Here is a 24,733-nt window from a genome sequence, read left to right as displayed (position 1 = left end):
ATACAAAGACTGGCACATTTAATTAAGTATCCATTGTTTTTCAAAGGTTATATTAATTGCTTGCACATCTTTTATAGTAATCTTTCAGCGTTGGTTCATAGTGACCTTCCTTTGATGATTTCACACCATTTTCATTCATCTGAGATTCTTGATTGTCTAAGGTAAAAAGCTTCATAAATATTTGTCATTTTTAGTGATATAATATACGTGTTTCTGTATAAGTAATGTAACATCAACAGTTATCTTTTTGTGTCTGTTTGAATATAGATGTCGTCATTTTTAACAAAAAAATGTTTTTTATAATTTTTTATTTTATTTTATTTTTTTTACAATAATTGGTTTTGTATTAGATTTATTAAGGTTGATTGATTTTGTTTTGGCTTATTTGTAGCCACTGAGGCAGCAGCTGTTGAGCTGCGAAACTCGGCCTGAGTTGGGCATTTTTATGAACACGTCTCTACTTTAATAAATATTTGGAAAAGATCAAGGCATCTATTCTTTTTTTTTTGTTTGTTTGTTTACCTGACGGCCATTATAGATCTTAAATGTAAGCTAGCTTGTGTTACTGCATGGGAAAAAGATTTGAATAACCCTTTGTGGGAAAAAACTTGGGACCTGTGTTTTCTGCATACTAAAAGGAGTTCAATTTCTGCTTTGTGGTAAACAGTTATAAGTTACTATTTCGCTGGTTTTTAACTCCTGCTTGGCTACATTCTTTTTACCCTACTCTGAGTGATAAATGCTAGAGAGACTGGGTTGCAGGTAACCTTCTTACATATTTGGTGAGAATGCCCAAGAATTGCTCTTGGGTGGGATGAAAGTTTGAGACTGATTAAACAAAATAACTGGGAAATCACTGCCTAGAGACCCGTTGTTCTTTCTTTTGAATATACCAATGATGGAAGAGAATGATAATGTTTTGTATTTATCTCAGCAAGTAGCCTTAGCAGCTAGGGGAGAAATAGCAAATTTCTGGAGAAAATCTGAATCTCCTTCTCTTCACAGAATCATCTGAAGATTAGATAAGGTGTAGTATATGAGCAAACTCACTGCTGTTGACGAATCAATCTACTAAATGTGAGAAACTGTGGCAGCAGTTTGTGGAGTGGAAATGTATTGCTATGGGGGAGAGGGCAGGGGGTTGAGTAATTATGGTTTGGTCTGTATGATGATAGGGAAGTATTGGGGAGATTGATGTTTGGAATCATCCTGGTATACAGTTGAGGGGGGTTCTAAGGGGAGGATTTAGGTTTGTTGGCAGGAGAGTAATGGAGGAAAAAAGGAAATCAAGCTGGTTATCAAGTTGGTTATTCATTTGTTTATCATTATTGTGCAGATTGTCATACAAGTGTATGGTTGCATAACTATTGGAAGTGATCTTTGTGTATTAATATAAATTTCAATTAAAAAAAAAAGTTCAGTTTTTGTGCGCAGAGTTCCCCCAGGAGTAAATGTTTGGCTGACACCTAGGTTTTTTTCTAAATATTTTTCCACCACTATGTATACGTACACGTTAAGTCTCTTTTTTTTCTACCATGCAGTTGATGGCAGCTTTAGCAGCAGTTGGACCCCCCAATCCTCGCGCAGACCCCGAGTGCTGCAGCATATTACATGGTCTAGTAGCAGCTGTTGAAGTACTCTGCAAAATTACGGATTATCAACATGAGGCCCGAACCATGCTGATGGAGAATGCTGACTGTGTTGGAAATAGAGGCCGAATTATTTGCCTCACTAATGCAAAAAGGTATTTTCATTCATTTACCCATGCTTACATCATATTTACAGAAAAAGATATAGTTTGTTTTGTATATTATTTATTTATTCAGTTAGACTGACTGTCTTTCGACAATGTATCGTCAAAGCAATTTACAATAAAATGCAATAAATTACATACAAATAAAAATAATATAAGATCATCTTACATAGTTCTAACAAAATTGTTTTGTTTGTGAAGAGAAAACCTTCCTTAATGCATAGTGACACAAAACACTATTTACTTTTTGAGAAAAAAAATATAACTTCTTGAGAGTACCTCTCCCCATGCTTATTCTAGTGATTGTATAGTGGAGAAAAGTCTGAGATTGTCTTTCTAGACATGATTTCTCATTTACAAAACATAATTTTTGATTGCATGTGAATTAATAATTAGAAATACAAAACAATAATGTAGATTTAACATTTTTTTATTGCTTCTTTTAACATTATACATCAAGAATTAATCCCAAATAAGTAAACGAGAATAAAAAACAAATCAGTCATTAAATTACATAAGAAAAAATAACAAAGAAAAGACTGTTCAAAGCCCACCTAATCAATGAATCCAAGAAAAAAAGACTGTGAAAGCTGGCAACAATGAAAATCTTCAAAAGGAGGGAAAAAACAAAATATAACATTAAGGTAGTTATACATTCCTCAAATATTTAACAACCCTGACTGTCTGAACTCATTTGTTCCCCTCAAGCTGATTCTAAGATTTCTTAAGATCTAAAAAGCAACACAATTGAGAAGGTTAAAAAAAGACACATGACTTGAGCAAATTTAAGCAAACATTTAAAATACAAATTTAATAAGTAAACAGGTTCTAATGGATTCAGCCTCTTGATACATAGCAATAACCTTTCTCCCTCCAGTCTTGTGTGATCTTTCACAGATCTGAAAAGATCCAGATTTTTTGACATAGAAATAATACATTATACTTGCAAAAGAACAGATACATGTTCTCTGTCCTGAGGGGAAAAGCACAGGTCGCCAAGAGAGTAGCATGCCTACTCTCTTCTGCAGATGAGCTCTACCAAAAGCTTTAACTCCAGGCTATTCACCAACAAGTTCCCAACCAATGTCCCCTCTCACTGCCTTTCACCTTTGTTCCCAGATGGTAGAAATAAAATTTTACTTATGGGAGGCATTGCATCCAACTGCATCCCCAAATTTCAGAGGGATATTTCTTAAATGCCTCTAAAGATAGTTAAAAGGAATAACGGATGTTCAGCAGAGAAATATTGAGGTTCTAGTTTCCAAGTTCTGCAATTTCCTGTGGACTATTGTCTTGTCCTGAACAATCCCCATTTGTACTGAAATCTGTTCAATGCTCCCACTTGTATTGTTATAATCATAAAGAATTAGTACTTTGAACTTTAGCATAAGAATTAGTAGAAATGTATGTTTATTTGGATTTATTATCTGCCTTTTTGAATAAGGTATTCACTCAAGATGGGTGAATTTATAGTTACCAATATGGAAGCAGATTTTTCCAGTGACATCAGGACTGTCCAGATGGAGTCCAGAGTGATGGAGGAAGGTCAAGTCAAGGGAGTTCTTTTGGTAATGTCAGTAATACTTGCCTCTGATTCGGGCTTAAGTAGCATCATTATCATTAAAAGGAGGAAGATCTAAGGTCTCCCCTCTTGTAAGTAGGCACTTCAGCACTTGATCTGTTTGCCACTCACTGGTCCCCACCAAGGTATTAAATGGTGAACCAGTAAAAACTGCAGTCGCAGCTCTCTTTTCCAACATGTTGTCAATGCCATCATCTCCTATCAACGGAGCATCTAGCCCAATGGCTGCAAGTCCATGCCTCAGGACCAGTGGAATGGTCTTTTTACCTGGACTCTGGGAAATCTCCCAGTCAAGCCAGGAAGCCACTTCCATACTAACCCCAGCAAGTGACTCCAACAGGTGATGTAAAGGAAGGTTGAATGAATAAGTGCTCCATGATTGTAGTCTGGTGGAGCAGAATAGCTGGTGAAATATCAAAGGAAAGCCTCCTCATTAACCATAGTGGTAAAACAATTGGACTAGGCAAACCTTAGGGGAAAACAATGCTCTGTATCTGCTAGAAGCATTCATAGCGAGTTCCAGCTAAGCTTTCATCTTAGATGTGCCATCTTTTACCCATGGCCCCCATATCTTAAAAACTTGCTGGTTCTCCAAAGACAAGCAGGATGACTAGTCATGTGATAGCACCAATGCACAGCATCTCACATAGCCTTCAGAAAAAGCTTGTGAAAGGTTTTCTGAGCATGTGAATGTGAGATTCCTGCCCAGCTGGAATGCATCCTTTCAATGCAGTTCTTCCTTTTTCTACAAAGATATATTTGTTATTGGGCATTGAGTCTTTTTTTTCAACTCCTGTCCCATAGTTTCTTAGGCAAAGCCCAAGTTTTTGTACTTCATTGACACAGCTGTGTGGCCCCTGAGGTTTCCTTTTCAGTGTGGCCTTTTTCTACAGCCTCAGCTTCCTTTTTAATGTTTTTTTTATATTTTTTTTATTTATATTGACCTTATAACAAATCCACAAGAATTCTCTTGCACAGAAAATACAGAGCACAACACATAAATCATGAAATAATGTAATAAGTAACACTCTTATTATTAAATATCACAAACTTCAATTAAGGAAATAGAGGGGGGAGACCAGGAAAATTAAGCAGTTGCAAAGTAGTTTAAAGAAAGAAGAATTCAAAAACCCAGATTTACTTCACCATATAATTATAGCACCTATCCCTATAGGAGACTATCAGGAATGTGATTCGAGGAATACATGTAACTGCGAAGGTTCATAAAACACGTACTTATTTCCAGAAAAATACACCAAGATATCTCAGCAGTATTTTTGCTCCTCTAGATAAAATTTCCATTCTCATTTCAAGAAATTTTTTCCTAGGTAGTTGGGTAACCCTTGCAAGATCTGGGTAAATCCACACTTTTTGACCATGAAACAGCATGGAACGTTTACACAAGAAAAATCTCAATACGGTAATCTTACCTGACACAAAAGTTAAATGATACCAATAGAGTAAACCTCTGCTTCAATTCTTTATCAATAGAAAGCTCTTAATACATCCGTTTTTGTACCTGAAGCAAAAAACGTACCTGAGGCAAAAAACATAACTTGCCCAAGGTCACAAGGAGCGACAGCAGGACGCGAACCCTGGTCTCCTGGTTCATAGTCCACTGCTCTAACCACTAGGCTATTCCTCCTCCCTGTCTTCCCTTCAAGTTGTTCCTTATCTTGTTCAATCATCGGTAGGTAATAAATTCTTGAAATCACAGGTAAAGAGTCTGCAGGAACATTGCTTTTTCCCCAATCCAAGATGGCGGATCGGTAAGACGCGCTTGAGCGTTTGCTTTCCAACTTACCTTGGAATTTAAATTCTTGATGCCTCATTCGGGCCGCAAGAAGAGGGCAAGGGAGCGTTTAGTTTTGGAGACCCCCTCAACCAATAGTAGGCCCCATGGACTCCCACCTGTGTCGGGGAGCAGAAGCTCCGGTTTTGAGCTCGCTGACCGGTAATCGGAGGGAAGAGGAGTCCGAAACTGGCCCTCAGCGAACATCTTTTTCACTGGAGGATAGACAACCACCTGTGAATCCAGCACTGAGACGTGCCGGTCAACTACAGGGGGAACCAGAGGCACTGGAACTGAGTGCCGTTCAAGATTCCCTGTCCGAGCCTGTGTTGACGGGGGGGGGGGGGGGGAGTTCATCAGCATTACACCATCTGGATCGGGATTTTGGAGGAGTTACACCAGAAGCTGAACAGCAGTCACAGAGTAGGGAGACAGTAGAACAAACTTCTCGGGACCTTGAGAATGTTGGACTAAACGGTGAGCTGGTAAGACCATAAATTTTCTCCCTAGAAATGATTTGGGAGGCAATAAAAGAAACAAATGATAATATTTCTCGGCAGATTACGCAGACTGCTAGAAATGGAAGAAAAACTGGAAGGACGTTTGGGTATAGTAGAAAAAGTTCAAGTTGAAATCAAACAGAAAATACAGACTATGGAGGTAAAAACTGAGAATATGAGTAATCTACAATATGAAATGCTTAAAGAAAATCAAATTTTGCAACAAGAATATGAGAATTTGGATAATCAGTTTCGAGCGAGAAACCCCAGATGTATTAATTTTCCCAAGTTGTTATATTCGACACCCCTGGGGGGGTCAGGAGGGTGGGGGTTGCAGTAAATTAAGTCGGCAGGTCTTGGGGGGGGTCAGGAGGGTGGGGGGTTGCAGTAAATTAAGTCTGCAGGTCTTGGGGGGGTCAGGAGGGTGGGGGGTTGCAGTAAATTAAGTCGGCAGGTCTTGGGGGGGTCAGGAGGGTGGGGGGTTGTAGTAAATTAAGTCGGCAGGTCTTGGGGGGGGGTCAGGAGGGTGGGGGTTGTTAATTTAAAGGGTTGGGATGGGGGTTTTTTGGGGGGGGAGGGGTTCCCAGAGAAAGAAAAGTTTTCTTATCTGGGGAGTGGACCGAAATGGCCCTCCCCAGACCCGAAAACAAAATGGGGAGGAAAAAAAAAGCTATGCACTCCCCTAATTTGCTCCATAAGACGCCCAGACGCAGAGCCAGTTTAGCACAAATTTTTTTTTTTTTATTTTCCCCCTCTGAATCCTAGGTGCGTCTTATAGTCAGGTGCGTCTTATGGAGCGAAAAATACGGGTATGTCACAGTTCCGCCTTTCGTGGTCTTTTTTCAGGGGTCCCCAACCACCGGTCCGCGGACCAGGCCGGGGGAGTTTTTTGCCGGTCCGCGGCGCACGCTCCCGGTCTCTCCCGCTGCCGTTGCCGCTGGGCTGTCAGCATGTTCAAGCCCAGTGGTAACGGCAGCGGTGTTAGAAGCTGTGGCACCCGCGGCTGGCCTTTTCTTCTTCCCGCGCCTGCACCCCCCCTCCCGTGACCCAGAACAGGAAGTGATACACGGAGCGGTGCGCGGGAAGGAGAAAGAGCCGTGCCGCGTCGGCTGCAGCGTCTGTCCCAGAGCAATTGAAGCAGCCGGTAATCGAGAAAGGAGTCAGCAGCATGAGCCTCCCATGGCCGATGGGATTCTTCTTTCTTGGCCTGCGGGGGCTGCTGCAGCTCCCATTTGTGCTCGGGGGGGGGGGGGGGGAAGGAAGTGAGTAAGAGAGAGAGTGAGAAGCAGCCAGCCAGCCTGTGTGTGATTGACTGGTCAGAGAGCTGATGTGTGTGTGTATGTGAGAGACAATGAAAGTGATTGCTCAGGGAGATGACTGATGTGTATGTGAGAGTGTGAGACATTAGTCAGGGAGGTGACTGATGTGTGTGTGTGTGAGAGAGAAAAAGCATGGAAGTGAGAAGTCTGGGTATGTGGGAAAGCATGAGCGTAAGAAGCCTGGAGTTGTGGGAGTGAGAAACCTGGGTGAGTGTGCATGCATGAGAGAGAGAGACTGCTTGGTAAGGTGACTGTGTGTGTGAGAGAAAAAGACTGGTGTGTGTGAATGTGATTCAGGGAATGAGAAGCCTGTGCACGTGGAGAGTGAGCATGGAAATGAGAGAGACTGGTGTGTGTGTAACAGAGAGAAAGTGATTATGGGAATGAGAAGCCTGTGCATGTGAAGAGAGTGAGCATGAGAGTGAGAAAACTGGGTGTGTGTGAGACACAGCATGGGAGGGAGAAGCCTGTATATCTGAAAGAGAACTTGGGAGTGGGAAGCCTGTGTGTGTGTGTATGCATGAGTGAGATCAGGTGACTGGTGTGTGAGAGAGAAATAAAGTGATTATGGGAATGAGAAGCCTGTGCATGTGAAGAGAGTGAGCATGGGAGTGAGAAACCTGGGTGTGTGTGAGACACATCATGGGAGGGAGAAGCCTGTATATCTGAAAGAGAACATGGGAGTGAGAGACTGGTGTGTGTGTGTGTGTGTGAGAGAGAAAAAGTGATTATGGGAATGAGAAGCCTGTGCATGTGGAGAGAACAAGCATGGGAGTGAGAGACTGGTGAGTGAGTGTGTGTGTGTGTGAGAGAGAGAGAGACAGAGAAAGTGATTATGAGAGTGAGAAGACCATATATGTAAGTAGAACACGGGAGTGGGAAGCCTGTGTGTGTGTGTGTGTGTGTGTATGGCATGAGAGAAACTGTTCAGGAAGGTGACTGGTGTGTGTGTGCCAAAGACTGGGAGATGATTGGTGTGTGAGAGACAGAAACTGGTCATGGGGGCATGACTGGTATGGTGTGTGTGTGAGAGACATGGGCACTATGGAAGAGGACCATAAGTATAGAGCTTAGCTTCTACTGCTGCTTCTGGTGTGTGCCACGGCCTGCAGGGAAGGGGAGTAGGAGAGCTGCTGGAGGGGGTAAGTAAAGGTGGCTTTAAGTTTATTTTTCTTGACTGCCATTTTAATTGTGTGATGTCTGCTTTTTTGAAATATTTTATTGATGTTTGGAGAATGTTTAATAGTTTTTATGAGTTTCTAATTGTTGGATGTTATTCTGTTCATAGCTGTTTTGAAACATTTATTCTGCTTATTAGTATAGTTTTACAATTATTTCTGTGTGGGGATCTATAGCTGCTTGCTAGTTCTGTTTTCCTAATAAGAGGTGTATTGGTTTTTAGGACCTGATTTAATATTTGTAGTGTTGCCTTTTCATAGATAGGGTTGCTCCTGTTTGAGTGTATTCCATAATACAGGTGTAACTGTGTGCGGATTAGTTTATGTGCATTACTACAGATCCTGGGAGTATGTTAGGTCGGTTCTGTGTCTGTTACCGAGATGAGATATTTTGCTAGCATGTAAGCGTTTGTATCGGTCTTATTTGTTGTGTTTTCTCAGAGGACATGCATTGGTGGTAAACTGCTGTCTTTTCATAAGTAGGGCTATTGAGAACTGAGTTAATTATATTAGTCCGGCCCTCTAAAACCATCCCAATTTCTCATGCGGCCCCATGGGAAAATTAATTGCCCACCCCTGATCTATAGGGTCTCCTGGCATATGATTGCCTACGAGTAGATCCAATATAACGACGTGTGGTCGAATAATTAGGATATGATGTTTATGATTGTACTGCTAGAGCTTCTTCCTTCAGTTTACCTACTGTGTCCTGGAATCTTTCTCCGAACAGGTTATCTCCTGTATATGGGAGGTTTGTTAGTTTCTTGTGCAAATCTTCACGTATTGAACTTGAACGTAACCATGCTAGTCTGTGGCAGCAATGGCTGTTGCTGATGCCCTGGATGATACATGTGCTTCGTAGATTGACCTCAAAAGGTGTAGAGAACACTCTTCCATGCATTGAAGAGGCGGAGGTATATGATCCGCCATCGAGGAAACATACCCTTCAAAGCTTGCATGCACTCATATAGGTATTGTACCATATAGAATTGATGATGCATAATTCGGGCAGTCAACATTGAGTTATGATATATTTTTCTGCCAAACTCATCTAAATATTTGTTGCCTTTTCCTGGTGGGAATGAGGAATGAGATTTTGTTTTCTTAAATCTTTGCATCACCGATTCCACCACTATCGAAGTATGAGGTAATTGTGGTAGAGTGTACAGTGATGTTTTCCTCATACGAAATTTTATGTCTGTTTTCCTGGAAACGGCTGCAATTGCATACGGCGCATCCCAGGACTTCTGTAAGACTGAATGCAGGAGTTCTTGTGGTGGAAGAGATGTTGGTTCCCCTGGAGTATCAAAAATCTTTAGGAGACCAAGGGCTTTGGCTCTAGGGTCTGCTTCTTTTTGGACCTCTAGATGCAGTATTGTACCCAATTTTTCTAGGATAATTGACAATCGGATGAACTTGAAAGCTTCTGTTAACAGAACTACCAAAGACTGTTTCCACAAACTCCAAGTGCTGAAAAGGATAAGACCTCTCTTCCACTCTCAAGATTTCAGAACGATCCTACAAGCAATTATTTTCTCAAAGATAGATTATTGTAATTCTATCTTACTGGGTCTCCCTTCCTCCTATACCAAACCGCTTCAGATGGTACAAAATGCGGCAGCACGAATACTGACAAACACCAGGAGAAGAGACCACATCTCTCCAATCCTAAAAAACCTACATTGGCTGCCAATTCACTTCAGAATCATCTACAAGTCCATTTCCTTTATATACAAAATCATCCATCAACATGCTACAATTGACCTGCAAATACCTCTCCACTTACACAACTCCTTAAGACCTACCAGAGACGCATACAGAGGATCACTCCAGGTACCTCCTACCAAAGCCACTAGACATATTACCTTAAGAGATAGCGCCCTCTCTACAGCCGGTCCTCCTTTATGGAACTCCATCCCCCCCGATCTCAGACAGGAGCCCTGCCTCCCAACCTTCAGGAAAAGACTTAAGACTTGGCTGTTTAAACAAGCATTCCCGGACTCCAACTAATGTCTCACAACATCAACATTTATAACACAGCCAGCTCAATTTCAGCTCTTTGTAAATATTTTTAGCTGTTGATAACCTTTCCTTTTATTTCCTTCCTCTCCTAGTTCAGTCATCCTTGTTATTTGTAACTGCTTTCTTCCGCACTATAGTTCTTGTCTGAAGTTTATTATGCACCCCTGTTTAACTGTAAACCAGCATGACGTGATTGTATCATGAAGGCCGGTATATAAAAACCTTAAATAAATAAATAAAATAGGAATTTTGGGTATGTGAGGTCTTACAGAGGGGAGTACGGTTCCTGAGGTGGTTCTTGCGGATCCGATGTGAATCCCGTAGATGATGATGGGGATGTTTGCATTGAAGGAGAATCAAAAGATGTATCCTGAGTATGAGTTGGCGAGGCTGGTCGATTTGTTATGGAAGATGTCGGCGGCTCCACCGACGGTTCTCTAGTAAGCTGTGCCTTGTGTTCCGGAGAACTGTCATCAGCAATGTTAGTCATTTTGAACGATGACTGAAGAGTTTCATAAAAACCTGCTAAAGATTGAGACAATTGATAAAATGCCTCTTTTGTATGAGGGGGCATTGTTGTACGACCATCTGGTTCTCTTGAGACACCTGTTTTAGGGTGCATTGGAGTATTTTGAGGTGAAGTATCAGATACCTTTTTGTCGTTTCGTATTTTATTGCTCGTTATGTTCCTCGAATCTTCTGAATCTGTAGAAGTATTAGAGGAAACAACCTGTATTACCTTTCTATGTGAGAAGGTATTGGAAGGCGGTATATGAGATGATTTAGAAGTCGAAGGGCTTATTTCCCATGTAGCACTCCTCTTTGCTAATTTTTTATGGTGAGAGTGTCGTGAGTGCTTATGATAATAGTGAGACGACGAGTCTGTATGACTTCTACGTGAAGAAGGTGATCATTTCCTACGTTTTATTGTAACTTCTTTGGTATCAGCGCTCGAAGAAAAGGAGATACCTGAACGAGGTGAAGTTATTGGTAAAGGAGCTGAAGAAGAGCTTCATGAAGGGTAACGTCGTCGTTTCAACTCATTCTGTAGTATCTGAGATGAGTGATTATGTCTCTTATGCGCAGATTTAGATTTATGCGCAGATTTAGAAATATGCGCGGATGGAGATTTATGCGCGGAAGTAGACTTGCGTGCATATCCTTCTGTTTCCGTGCGCGCAAGGGTTATCTGCGCCAATGTCTTTGGCGCCACGCACATAGATCACAATGGAGTCGAGCGCATAGGTGATATCGGCACCGTACGCGCAGATGTCGACGGCGCAGTGCGCGCATTTGTTCTGCGCGCAGCATTCTTCTGCGCCGTGCGCTCTGGGTTCTTCGATGTTGTACGCGGAAGTGTCGTCGGCGCCATGTGCATAAAAGAATTTTGTGCCGATCCCTCTCTAGGCGCCGAAGTATTGTGAGCCGATAACTTTTTTGTGCGCATACTGCGCCTTAGGCGCAGACGGTGTAGGCGCCGAGGTTTCTGGCGCCAATATGTCCTGTTGTGGCGCTTCTGGCTCTGTGAATTTTGAGCTCTCTGTGGATTTTGAGCTCTCCTTACCTCCAAGAGTGGAGGAATGAGGATCCGATGAAGCTTTTCTCTTTTTTTGAAGGAGCCGATGAAGTCTGTGGGCCAGGCGATGAATGAGCCTCCGATGGTTCCGTTGAGGCAAAAAGCTCCTGAAGCGTGTAGGCTCTTTGTTTTAGTGCTTTAGGTGACATCCTGGAGCAAAATTCACAATCTTCCCGATTGTGACCTGGTCCTAGGTATTGGTAACATCGGTCATGGCCGTCCGTGACCGACATTACTTTGTCGCAATGACAGGGTTTAAACCCCGATTTTGACATGTGTATTACTTTAACGCTGAGGAGAAGAACAGCTCCGCGTGCGATCCCGCTCGCGGAAAAAAACAGACTGAGGAGATTCCGTTACTTTCCTGTGCGGGAACACACGCGCAGCCGCAGAGAGCAAAGCTCTGTTCTCTGCTTTGACAAGCTCCGCCTCCCGGGCCTGATTGACAGATCCCATGACAGCATGGCTAATTCAGTCCTGCTATCGACGGGAAATAAAACATTCACTAGAACAGTATCTTATTATCAATAAATCTTCATTCCTTGTAAAATGTGAACACAAATAATGTTATAATAATATTATCTGTTTGTTAAATACTATTGTTACTTTCACTGTTCCTTGTAATAATGTTTAATAGTTGATTGTTATTGTTCTATGTTCTATGTAAAAAACCCCAGTCTAACCTCCCAGACCAGGGCAACCTTTTTGTTACTTGTAAACCGGACTGATTTGTATTGCATACAGGAATTCCGGTATATAAAAATTAAAAATAAATAAATAAATAAATTCAGAAGATTTTTTTTTACACTTTAGAAAAAAGCAATCCTCACTTTATATAAATACAAAAAAACATCACCTAACTTATTATAATATGACTAAACATGTAGTGAGTATGTTTGGTCTTATATTCTAATAGAGTGGGCGGTGATTCGATCAAGTATGTCAAAGACAAGCAGTCACAAAACAGACCTTGTCCAGTTTTTTATCTCAGTGCACATCTTTTCTGTTATGCTGGAGCAGCCATTACACTTAAACAAAAAATAACTTATCAGCTGAAATCAGCTACATCATCCATAGCATTCCAATGTTCAATATCATTACAGGATATCTGCAAAGTAGCTACATGGTCCTCTGTTCATACCTTTACCAAGCATTACCGCTTAGAAGCGAATTCTCATAGATAACTTTGGGCAAGCAGAACAGCATACTTTGTTTAAATAGATTCAACTACCTACCAGTCTTTCATAGGCTGCAGGAACTTTGGTTTAATTTTTAAATTCTCTTTATATACAGCGTTGGGTAGCTATTTGTCTGCTTATCCACTAAGAAAGCTTACCTGTAAATGGTGTTCTCCATGGACAGTAGAACAAACCAGCCACACAATCTCTCCCTCCTCCCTTTGAATTGTAGCTTTTAAAGGAACTGAGGACATGCATATGGTGATGGCAAAGCGGGAAACTATGTATGTGCTCATAAGTTAAGTTTCTTCTGAGTTTTGTGACTTAAAGTTCCATCCTGGCACCAGTGGGACAATGCCCCACTTGTTTGGCCAGTTTGTTTTGCTTTCCACAGAGAAAACCCATTATAGGTAAGCAATTCTACTTTCTCTCTTTTGAGGTTTTTAGCTTTCCTTTTGGAATGTTTTTTTAATTTCAAAGATGTGAATATAACATTAGCCATTATACATTTATTTTGTGTTTGAAACAGAAAGAAAATGTCTTTTGCTTTGCTGTGTTCTGATGTCACCTTTTTTCCTTTTCCAGTGACAGCCACGTGCGGATGCTAGAGGAGTGTGTCAATGAAAGTATTCATGAACATAACAAACTTGCTGCTGGTTCCGATCAGTGAGTGTGCTGACCATAAGACACATATGCCTAGTCTATGTCTTTTATTTTGTGCAAGGAATGGGAGAATAAACTTTTGATAAATAAGTCAAAATCTTTCTTATGACTTTGGAAACTTATTTTGGCTAGCTTCTATATGACTGGGTGATAGCCTAATGAGGTTATTTTTGTTGTTTTGTATCCATATTATAATATCCAGTGTAAGCATTTAGTTAACATCACTAACATTAAATGTCTCTCCATATGGACCTCTTTCCTCCTGAAGAAAAGGAAATTTGAGTACTTTTTAAAAATGTATTTTTATATTTTAGAATTACCTTGTACTTTCAAGCACTAACGATTTATATCCTGCTGGTTGGGGTGATGTCTGTAGCACCATCAGCCTTAGCTGGCAAATCATTCTTTTAGAGAAGCTCTGAACAAAAACCAGGCTGTCTTTAAACAGGACAGGGCCTTTTTCTTATCCCTACTACTTAGCTTTAAAGTCATGCTTTTGCAGACATTGCAATGCTTCTTGGAAAGTTGAGTTTCTTGGCTTTTCTCAAGGCAAGTAAGATACAAAGGGAGCACTAATCAAGTGATACTCAGAATACAAAACTACCTTTGTTGTGCACAAGTTTAATTGGTACTTTGATTTGGAATTGTTGACACTGGAAGGCATGACTTCGCAAACGCTTTCTCTGATTGGATTCAACCTGAGATACCTAGTTATGACTAGTTAAAACACTTCCCCATGTTTCCTTTTTTGTTGTTTCACTTAACCTCCTCCTAATTGCAGATTTACATTTTTGTAGCAAAAGGAGACACAACTGCTTTAATATAATTGCTTATGAAAAATATTTAACTAATGGTAGTTACATTGCTTGTACTGCATATTAAATGGAATCTCTTATATCTAAGCCTCATGCAGATTCAGAAATGTGACCTAGTCCTAATCCACACTTATCCAGTGGGAGAGGATAGCCTTGTCTCAGATCGTCCTAGGAAGGAGGTAAGAGCCTTACTTGTCTGGTGGTAAGATTCAGTAGCCTTTTCTACTTACAACTATGATATACACATATTGTAAGACTAAGAAGTTATTAGACAATTATTAATTTTCTACATAAATTGTCATGTTATTGTAAAATTGCAACATAGAATATTAAACTGCTGTGATGATAATCTGATAATGTAGTGAGAACACTATTTACTTTCACTTCCTTTTCTTTTTTTTTTGTCCCATTTGGCTTATATAACAATGTGTCATTATAGAGCTTTGTAGATATAGTTGGAACAAACCTTTTCTCCCACCTTCTAGATTCATGTCCTGATTCTCCCTTGCTCTGGTACTAATTATTGTCAAAAGTAATATATCTATATGTCAAAAGATAATATCCATGCCCAAAGGATCAGAGCTACAGATACTAACCTGTGATTTAGGGACTTTGCAAGGCAGAAATGAGGAAACATCTAAGACTTTCTTCACACCCAGCAAATCTGTTTATAATTTTCCATTTTAATTGTTGTACTAACATATGCTTAATATCCTGAAATATTGTCCCACCAGCCAGCCATAGTAGAACACTAGAAGCAAGGGAATCAGCTTTTCAAAATGACTGGGGTGGTAAACTCAGCACAAGTTTGCAACTTCTCTCAATAGAATTTTCCTAAGATCTCTACTGCAGTCTACCTTCCTCTATTGTTTTTCAATATATCTTACAATTATTTAGCTGAATTACACATTATGACAATCTTCTCTGCTTCCCTATTCACTTATTATATCCCACAATTAAATATCTAAGTTCCACTAGATAACAATTTGCCATGTATTACTCTTCTCTTATTATATCTTAAGCTTATTTAACTAAGTCACTATATTTGGCATTATGCTTTGTATCACTATTCTCTTAATGTTTCCTATTGCGCCATTGTTCACACCCCCCCCCCCCTTTTTTTATTTGGTTGAATCATTATTTAATCATTATTATTACTTGGTTAAACCCTTCATTTGTAATGCGCTGATGCTAACCTCCTGTTTGCTTTAGCACTGCTGCAAGTTTCTGTTGTCTGTAAACCGATGTGAGGTTACTAAACAAATGTCGGTATATAAAAGATGCAAATAAATAAATAAATGTTACCTCCCCCTGGTAACAGTGAAGGAGTTTGCTCATTATTGGAGGTGCTTGAATACCCACTGCACCCACAACGCTGGCTGTTATGACTGGAAGATAAGGGAATATTATAGAACTCCTGTGGTTCCTCCCCTAACTAGAATTTTGGAGACAGAACTCTCTTCCCCTATATAGATCACAATCCTTGGTTTGCTCAAGTAGCCCAAGCTCTGAGAATTATGTGAGGTAGATTAAAAAAAAAAAAAAGAAAAATCACAAAGCTGGAGAACATTTATTTATAGAAAATCTCAAAGATTTTGTGTATAACAAAAGAAAAAATAAAATTCCAAATGATATTTTGCTATCTTTCTTTTCTATTTTAAATGACAGAAACAAATCAGATTAGTGTGAACAGAGACTTGAAGGAAATAGGATATTGTTACGCCCTCAAAACCTTGCTCTTGATATACTTCCTATCATGTCCCCATTTTCAGTTTTTTAACCTAAATTTTAATATGTTATATTAGGTTTCTGCACTTGTTGGTATAATGTAAATGAATGCTTGGTTGTTACACAAACCTTGCTCAACTGACAATCATTCTGTTTTGTTTTCTGAAGTGTGAAATGTAAGCAATACATATTTTCCATGGAACTGAGGATCCTTTTCTTTTTTTGTTTTAGTTCTTCAGCTTTTAAATAGCACCCTCCTTTTATGCCCACTCTTTCGGATGGCTGTGATCTAATCCCTACTTTGGGAAGGATTTAAACAGGCTTTTCATCAATAAACAGGGTTGAATTAGCCTTGACAAGTGGGTGACATCATCCGATGACACTGAGTGGACCCTTCTTTCTCCTAGGACAAAGTTTCTAGAAACTTTGACTGGCAGACTGAGTATGCCCAGCCTGCTGCTATCCACGCGTGGTCCCCCTTCAGTCTCTTCTTTTCCGCGGTGCAGTAGCCTCACGGTGGTAGCAAGACTTTGCGGGGGACCTTCCCCAGCAGCAGCAGGAATCTTACAGCCATTGCCACGTTGGGCCTTGAGGTGGGTAAGCACGAGGTGAGGTCCATCTATAATGTATTCAAAACTGCTGGCTGCATGGGCGTGGGCGCCAGAAGGCTGGCTTGGCTCCGAGCCTCAGGACTTCAGCCGGAGGTTCAAGATAGGCTCGCAGATCTCCCCTGTACAGGCGAGAACCTGTTTGGGGATAAGGTGAAGGAGGTCATGGCGCAGCTGAAAGATCAGCATGATAATCTTCAGCAACTCTCCGCCAGCCCCTCAGAAGACCCTTCCTCTGCCAGGAAAACCTCCAAGCCGGGCTCTCATAATCTCTTTTACTGGCCGAGAAAATACTATCCTCCAACCGCCTGTGCTCGCCTACCTCGGCCCAGGGATCACGGCCGGCAGCAGTGGGCTCCAAGGACCCAACCAGCCCCCCAGCAGGGCCCCATCTACAGGCTTTTGACTGGCGGCGAGGGGCACGAGCCAGACACCGGTTCCCCTGGCAGTCAATCCTCCCATTGGTTGTAGGCTCCTTTGCTTTGCTTGCCATTGGAAAGCGATCACTGCAGACAGTTGGCTCCTCTTCATTGTCCACCAGGACTACCGCCTGAATTTCAGCAGGCTCCCGGAGACCGCTCGCCCGCCCATCAGGTCATCCTTCAATCAGAACTTTCTGCCCTGCTAGCAGCGGGCGCAGCAGAACCGGTCACCCACGAGCAGTGGGGCCACGGCTTCTACTCGTGGTACTTCCTCGTTCCGAAGAGGAATAGCGGCTTGTGTCCCATTCCTGACCTCTGACCACTCGTCCTTGCCTCATCCTCCACAGACCTTCTCTTCCTAAGCTCAGATGCCTAAGCACTTTTTCTTCCGCTGCCTAAGCTATTTAATATATGTATATTAGTTTCATTAAATCTATGGTAACCCTCCGCTACCCTCCCCCCCACCTTCCAACCCCCTTACAATCCCTCATTCCTACCCCTTTCCTCGGAATACCTTGTTACCCCAAAAAAACCAACTCTTATCAGTTCTTATCAGTTTTGACACATTACTCCCCATGCTTAAGCTGTATCCAAGTTTTTCTCTCCCCCTGTTCTATGTAAGACAACTTTGTCACTGTTTTTTTATGGTTGCAATGTAAACCGGAGTGATAATTAACTCTGTTATTTGAACTTTGGTATAGAAAAGTTATAAATAAATAAATAAATTGAACAGGTTTCTTGTAAGAGAAAAATTCAAAATGGTCTCTCTGGGCACACTGATCCCGTTCCTCCAAAGAGGAGACTGGCTTTGCTCCCTCGACTTAAAGGAGGCTTACGCCCATATTGCAATTGTCTTCAACCACAGGAAGTACCTTTACTTCCTGGTGGGGATGGCACATTTTCAGTACAAAGTGCTGCCCTTTGGGTTGGCATCAGCCCCATGCGTATTCACCAAATGCTTGGTGGTCGTGGCTGCCTACCTCAGACGTCGCTTGGTCTATGTCTTTCCATACCTGGACGATTGGCTAATCTGGAGCGACTCCCGCTCCGGGGCTTGCAAGCACTGGCCCTGACGGTTCAGATCTTGAAGATGTTGGGATTTGTCATCAACTTCCCCAGGGTGAAAGCTCATTCTGTGCAGGCTATGGCGACCTTAGTGGCCATTCTGCGTGCGGTCCCTGTTACTGAAATTTGTAGAGCCGCGACCTGGAGTTCTCTCCACACTTCGCTGCTCACTACTGCCTTGACAGGGATAGTCGCCAGGACAGTGCTTTTGGCCAGTATGTCCTGCGCAATTTATTCCAGTCCTGAACCCAACTGTCTCTTATTGTGTTCTCTGTGGGACCAGATTGCTCCCTGTTTTCCCCACATCGCCGCAGTTGTATTGTGCCCATTGGCACCTTGTTTGGCTACTGTGTGTCTATCTGGTAGAATGGGGCAGTCTGGAGCTCTGTAATCACCCACTTGTGAGGACTACCAATCTGCTTGTGCTAGGAAAAAGTGCAATTGCTTACCTGTAACAGTCCTAGTTGTCCTAGGACAAGCACATATGGGTGACATCACTGACTGAGCCCTATCACGGAAAACTTTCTGTCAAAGTTTCTAGAAACTTTTGACTGGCATCCTGAGCCCACTGAGCATGCCCAGCATGCCATGATCCCTCGAGCCACAGGGGTCTCCCTTCAGTCTTCTTTTTTCCGTGCTGCTGTTGCCTCGCGGTTATAGGAGCCCTATGTGGTGAATATTCACTACAAAAAAAGTTCACAAATTTCAGAAAAAACTTATCCTGCCGTAGGGGTCTCCTTTTTTCCACTGTCTGTGAGTGATTTAATTTTTTTCCGGTCGGTTCCGTTATTGTTTTTTTTTTTGGTTTATTTAATTTTTATTGAGAAACCAACAAATACAAAACATGTAAATAAGGAACAACGGCAGAAGCATCACAATCAATTCTGCAATCTTGAAACACAACATATGACAACTACCATTGAAGGAGAGCACTACAATTAGGCCCTCCATTCAAGCATATAATGGGCTGCAACCACCTACATGTATACACAATCCTCAATGAATAGATCGTGCTGAAGCCTACCAATTAAAACATTGAAGTTTAACCTTTTGGATTCCCAACTTTTTCCCCCCCCCCCCCCCCCCTTCCCATCCCCTCTGTCCCCCTATATATGATTGAGAACCAGAAATAATTACTTGCCTTTGAAAAGGAGCTGTTATTTATCTCAACCACCTAAATATTACCACATCCCTAAGCTGAACTGAATAACTTCCGTACCTTCCCCCTGCCCCCAGTCCTTCCCTTTAAATACACCTCTAGATACTCCAATCTTAAACCAGAAAAGAAACCCTTCCAATCCCAACCCCATAAAACTAAAAAAAAAAAAAAAACCCTCCAGTAGCCTACCCCAATTGACTACATACATTCATTAAGAATCCGGCTTCTAGCAACGTGGGGAAGAGACTGAATATATGGATCCCAAACACTAAGAAATCGCTTACTTTGTACTGGGGATTGTCGAATGGCCATCTGCTCCATCTGCATCATCGTATACAAAAGGTTCCTCCATGCCCAAAAAGAAGGGGGATCAGCGCTTCTCCAGGTCATGAGAATCACCCGCTTCCCCACCACACTAGCTTTCTGCAAAAATAGCCTAGTGCCAGGATCTCGTATTCTCAACGGGGGTATGCACCCAAATAAAATCCACAAGGGCGCAATCGGAATAGAAACCTGTAAGATTGTAGCTAAATAATGTGCAATCTGGGTCCAAAAAGCCTTCACCCCAGGGCAAGCCCAGAATCCATGAGCCAAAGTAGCCCCCTCCTTCCGGCACCGCAAACAGGAACCCGATATTGCAATACGTTGTCTTTTTGCCATCTGGGGCGAGATATAGGCCCTTCCCAAAAATTTATACTGTAGTTCTCTATAGTATGTATTATACGAGATCCTGGCAATCCGACCATAACAGGTTCGCAATATGGAGGCGGTGACCACAAACTCCCCATCCGCCGTCCATCTGTCTGCCAGTATGGAATACATCTCTATCCTTTTCAAGCGGTGTAATTGTTGATAATAATATGATAGGGATGGTACTTTGTTTCTAGAGAGGGCCAACAAATTCTCCAGTTTCTGAAAGGTCGAGATTAGCCTAAATGCCATCGGGATGGTCTTAACATAGTGTTGAAGTTGTAAATAAGGGAATGCCGTAATTACTCCCCTCCCATAACTCTTCTGCAATTCAGAAAATGACATCAGATTCCCCTCTTCTGTAAATACATGCCCCAGATATTGAATTCCCACCTTTTTCCATGCCTGAAACTGTGGAGAGGTTATCCCCGGTAAGAAGTCAGTGTTCCCATGAACCGGGAGCAAATATGCACTGACTCTAGGCAGCTGAAGAGTTTTAGTCAAAGTAACCCAGGCCTGCCGTATCGGCAATACCACCTTAGACTGATTCAGCACGGGGGGGAGTTTTGCTGGCTCGACCTGGAGCGCGTAGCTAACATGAACCGGGTATTGAAGGGCACTCTCCGCCATAAAACTAGTGTGTGAAGAAGTACCAAGCAACCAATCTCGTATAATCCGCAGATTACATGCCACGGCATACAACGCCAGGTTCGGTACCCCCAGGCCTCCCATCCCCCACCTCTGCTGCAACCAGACCAAAGGAATCCTCGCCTTGCCTCCCCTCCATAAAAATTTCCGCACACAGCTATCTAATAACGACGCATCCCCCCTTTTCAAATGGAGAGGAAGGGTTTGAAATAAATATAACCACTTGGGCAGAATAACCATTTTAAATAGGTTTACCCTACCACACAGAGTTAAAGGAAAGTTTTGCCACGTAGCAAGTGTATCCTGTGTATAGCGGAGCATACTCGGCACATTAGCGCTGTAAACCAGAGAAGGGTCTACCGGCACTCTCACCCCCAAATAGCGAAAGGAATCTATTGCCCATTGCAATGGAAAAGAGCCCCTCCATCTCTCCTTCAGCGCTTCTGGAAAAGCCAAGGCAGAGGATTTATGTTCATTCAACCGAAAGCCCGAAAAGAGTCCAAAGGAACCCATCACGTCGAGCAGAGGGCCCAAAGACCGAACCGGATCAGTCAAAAATACCAAAAGGTCATCTGCAAAGGCCGCACATTTAAAGATTTCTCTGTCAAATCGCACTCCCCGAACACTCGGCGCTCCCTGTATAGTAAGTAACAGCGGTTCTAGTTGCAACAAAAAAAGAAGCGGAGACAACGGACATCCTTGACGAGTGCCTCTCCTGATAGGAAACATTTCAGACCTATCTCCATTAACCAAAATGGTTGCCTGTGGATCCTCATATAATAAGTGCACTGCCTCACAAAACAGGCCTTCGAAACCCATGTGTCTCAGAATATAAAACAAATAACTCCACTCCACCCTATCAAAGGCCTTTTCGGCGTCGAAACTAATAGCCAAATAGGGAGTATCCGTAAAACGACAGATTTCCATTGCTGCTAAAATCCTCCGCAGGTTGGAAAGGGCATATCGCTTTCTAACAAATCCCACTTGATGGGGTCCCACGAGAGAGGGCAACACCACCGCTAGGCGATCCGCCAAAATTTTTGCTAACAACTTTTGGTCAAAGTTCAGCAAGGAGATAGGACGGTAGGCATCAGGCTGTAGTGTGTCCCTGCCTGTTTTCGGAATAAGTGTGATGTGTGCTACATTCATCTGGGGTGGAAAACTTCCCTGTCGAATTAAAGCGGAAAAAAGCGCGGTTAACGGTCCCGTCACTCTATCAAGTAAGCCCTTATAGAATTCTGCCGAGAGACCATCTGGTCCCGGGGTTTTTAAGCGTTTAGAATTATAAATAGCCCTCCGGACTTCCTCCTCCGAAATTGGCATATTTAAAGTCATTTTTTGCTCCTCTGTGAGAATGGGAATCGGCAGAGACTCACAAAACTGGCTGCACGCCTCCTCCGACCAGCCCTCCGTCTCGTATAATCGCTGATAAAAATTTCGAAAGAGGCGCAGTATGGTACGTGTATTTGTTTCCACATGTCCATTCTCATTCTTTAGTCCCGTAATAAACCGAGGCGCTCTCGAAGATCTAATCAAATGTGTCATTAATTTACCCGCCTTATTGCTATGTTGATACAACCGATGCTGATAATATAACATACTTTTTTTTGCCCTCAGATGTAGTACTGAATTTAACGTATTTTGTATAGATAGGTAATTATCTCTATTTTGTTTCGTATGCGAGCGGACCAAACAAATCCGGGCCCTGTGTAGTTGCTCAGTCAACAGTAATACTTGCTTATTCAAACTCTTCCGCCGATGTGCCACATATGCGATAATATCTCCTCGCAGGACTGCTTTAGCAGTATACCAATATAAGACTGGCTGCTTAATATGTGCCTCGTTAGAAGATTCATAGTCCACCCACCGCTTTGTTAGATATTCATTAAAATGTTTATCTTCAGCCAAATAGTAAGGATACCTCCACAACCGAGCTCCTTGTTCAGGACACCCAGCCTGCACATCTAGCCAGACAGGGCCATGATCTGAAATGAAAATATCATCAATACCCGCCTCTTGTATGGTAGGAAACATATGAGCACTAGTTAGAAAAAAATCTATACGTGAATAGGTGGCATGTGCCCTGGACAGATGAGTAAAAGTTTTGTCCCCTGGGTTCAAAGTACGCCACGGATCCACTAAGTGCAGGTTTTTCTGCAAATGCGCAGGTCCCCTACCCAGTCCATATTCTCTGCGCCTATTTTGTGAGGCGTCTAACAGAGCATCTTGAATCGTATTAAAGTCTCCCCCCATAATAATATTATCTGAGATGTAGGGAAGGAGGTGTTGGTACACCTCTTGAAAAAATGTTTGGCTAAAAGTATTCGGGGCATACAAGTTACACAATATTAGAGGTTTAGCGTATAACTCCCCAATCAATATAAGAAACCGGCCCTCCGGATCCTTAATCTCCTTCTGAAGTTGATATGGTAAATTTTTACTAACCAAAATCGCTACCCCCGCCGATCGAGTAGTAGCCGAAGCATAATAGACCCCCCCTACCCAACCTCCCGCTAACTTAGTGTGCTCTATATCCGTGAGGTGAGTCTCTTGTAAAAATCCAATGTCGGTCCCTTTACGCTTGAACGCCTGTAAGATCTTATTTCTCTTAATCGGGGTATGGAGGCCACATACATTCCATGAGACGATACGAGTTAGTGTACTAGGCATGGAACTGAGTGAAGAAACAGCATTGATTAGCTAAATATGCCACCCAGACGAAGGCCGTCCCAGCTAAGGCCCTCGTACATGCATTTCCTCTTTTTTTTGCAATGGCAGACTGGAGCATTCCGTTAAAGGGGCACAGAATACATTGAAAGAAACAGCTTAAGAAGCCATCAACCAGGTCAGACTGGACCCCCTCTTTCTCCTCCCCCCCCTCCCCAGAGACTCCCCCCCCCTCCCCCACTCCCACCCCGACTCCCTCATCCATCCCCCAGACCCCAAATGGGTCTACACCTCTCATTTGAACGCAGACCAGGACTGCCCCCACCCAGATCTGCATTGGAGGGCGCGCCCCAAACCGGATAGCCACCCCCCCTCCCGCTCCCCCTCTTCTCCACAACGCTTTCATCTAACGGTTCCAAATATGTGCATAACCTCCTCTCTTTTTTTTTTTTTTTTTTTTTTTTTTTTTGTTTTTTTTTTTTTTTTATTCCCCCTCCATTTCCGTAAATTGCTAGCATTCTGTTGTACCTCAATTACTAAACTTGAAATAGCTATGCAATGACACTCCCAGTTAAAGTTATCCTATAGCCTCCAGCTAGTCTGAATCAGTCCATTTAGTCTTGCGGTATTGTCTTTTCCCTCATTGATGAAACTCTGGAAGTTGGTTTCCTCTTCGGACGTTCCACTCGCTGCCAATTCAAAGTCGTATCCCCCCGAGGCTTCGTGGCTGCCCCTTCCAAAGCAGCCTGAGGGGGTTCCAGATGTGCTTGTTGAAAAACCTCGGTGGCGTCCTTCATGGTTTTCAAACGATATGTCGTCCCATCTTTTTGGAAAGACAGGGAAAAAGGAAAATTCCATCTATATCTTATGTCCGCCGCACGTAAAGCTGCAGTAACACTTTTCAGTTCATATCTCTTTTTTAAGGTACTAGCTGCCAAGTCCTGATAGACCACAACTGTAGCATTTCTCCAATTCCATTGCTTCTTCTTGCGGGCCACCGCCAGAATATTTTCCTTTTGCAGGTAACTATTGAAGTTTATGATAATATCTCTTGGCTTATTATCTCTACGGGCTCCCAGTGCCCTGTGCGCTCTTTCTATGGTAAGGGAGTCTGGTACTGAATCTCTTTCCGTGGGTGCCGTTCCCTCCTCCCCCTGATCAAGAAGGAAGGTACAAAACGATTTAGCAGTCTCCATGCTGTCTCGAAAGTCTGCCGATTCTGGAATCCCTCGCAGTCTGATATTCATTCTCCTTGATCGGTTTTCCATATCTTCCAGCTTATCTTGCAGCACCAGCAATTCCGTATAGGTTTCAGTGGTTTTTTGGGTTAGGGTCTGCAACTTTGCCTCATGGCTTTCCACCTGGACA

General features: G+C 42.5%; 1 protein-coding gene across 2 annotated transcripts in view; it reads left to right on the top strand.

Annotated features, from left to right (window-relative positions):
* Window positions 1–24,733, top strand: part of INTS13 (integrator complex subunit 13) — a 560,030-nt gene that overhangs the window by 159,477 nt on the left and 375,820 nt on the right. For both annotated transcript variants that reach the window (XM_029600167.1, XM_029600168.1), the window contains exons 4-6: window positions 1,542–1,744; window positions 13,486–13,566; window positions 14,467–14,557. In XM_029600167.1, the coding sequence (XP_029456027.1) occupies window positions 1,542–1,744; window positions 13,486–13,566; window positions 14,467–14,557 (375 nt within the window). The remainder of the gene's footprint in view (window positions 1–1,541; window positions 1,745–13,485; window positions 13,567–14,466; window positions 14,558–24,733) is intronic.

This window comes from Rhinatrema bivittatum, chromosome 4 (genome assembly GCF_901001135.1).
Source record: "Rhinatrema bivittatum chromosome 4, aRhiBiv1.1, whole genome shotgun sequence".
NCBI lineage: Eukaryota > Metazoa > Chordata > Amphibia > Gymnophiona > Rhinatrematidae > Rhinatrema > Rhinatrema bivittatum.
Note: the sequence above shows the minus strand (reverse complement) of the source record. Positions and strands in the feature narration are given on the sequence as shown.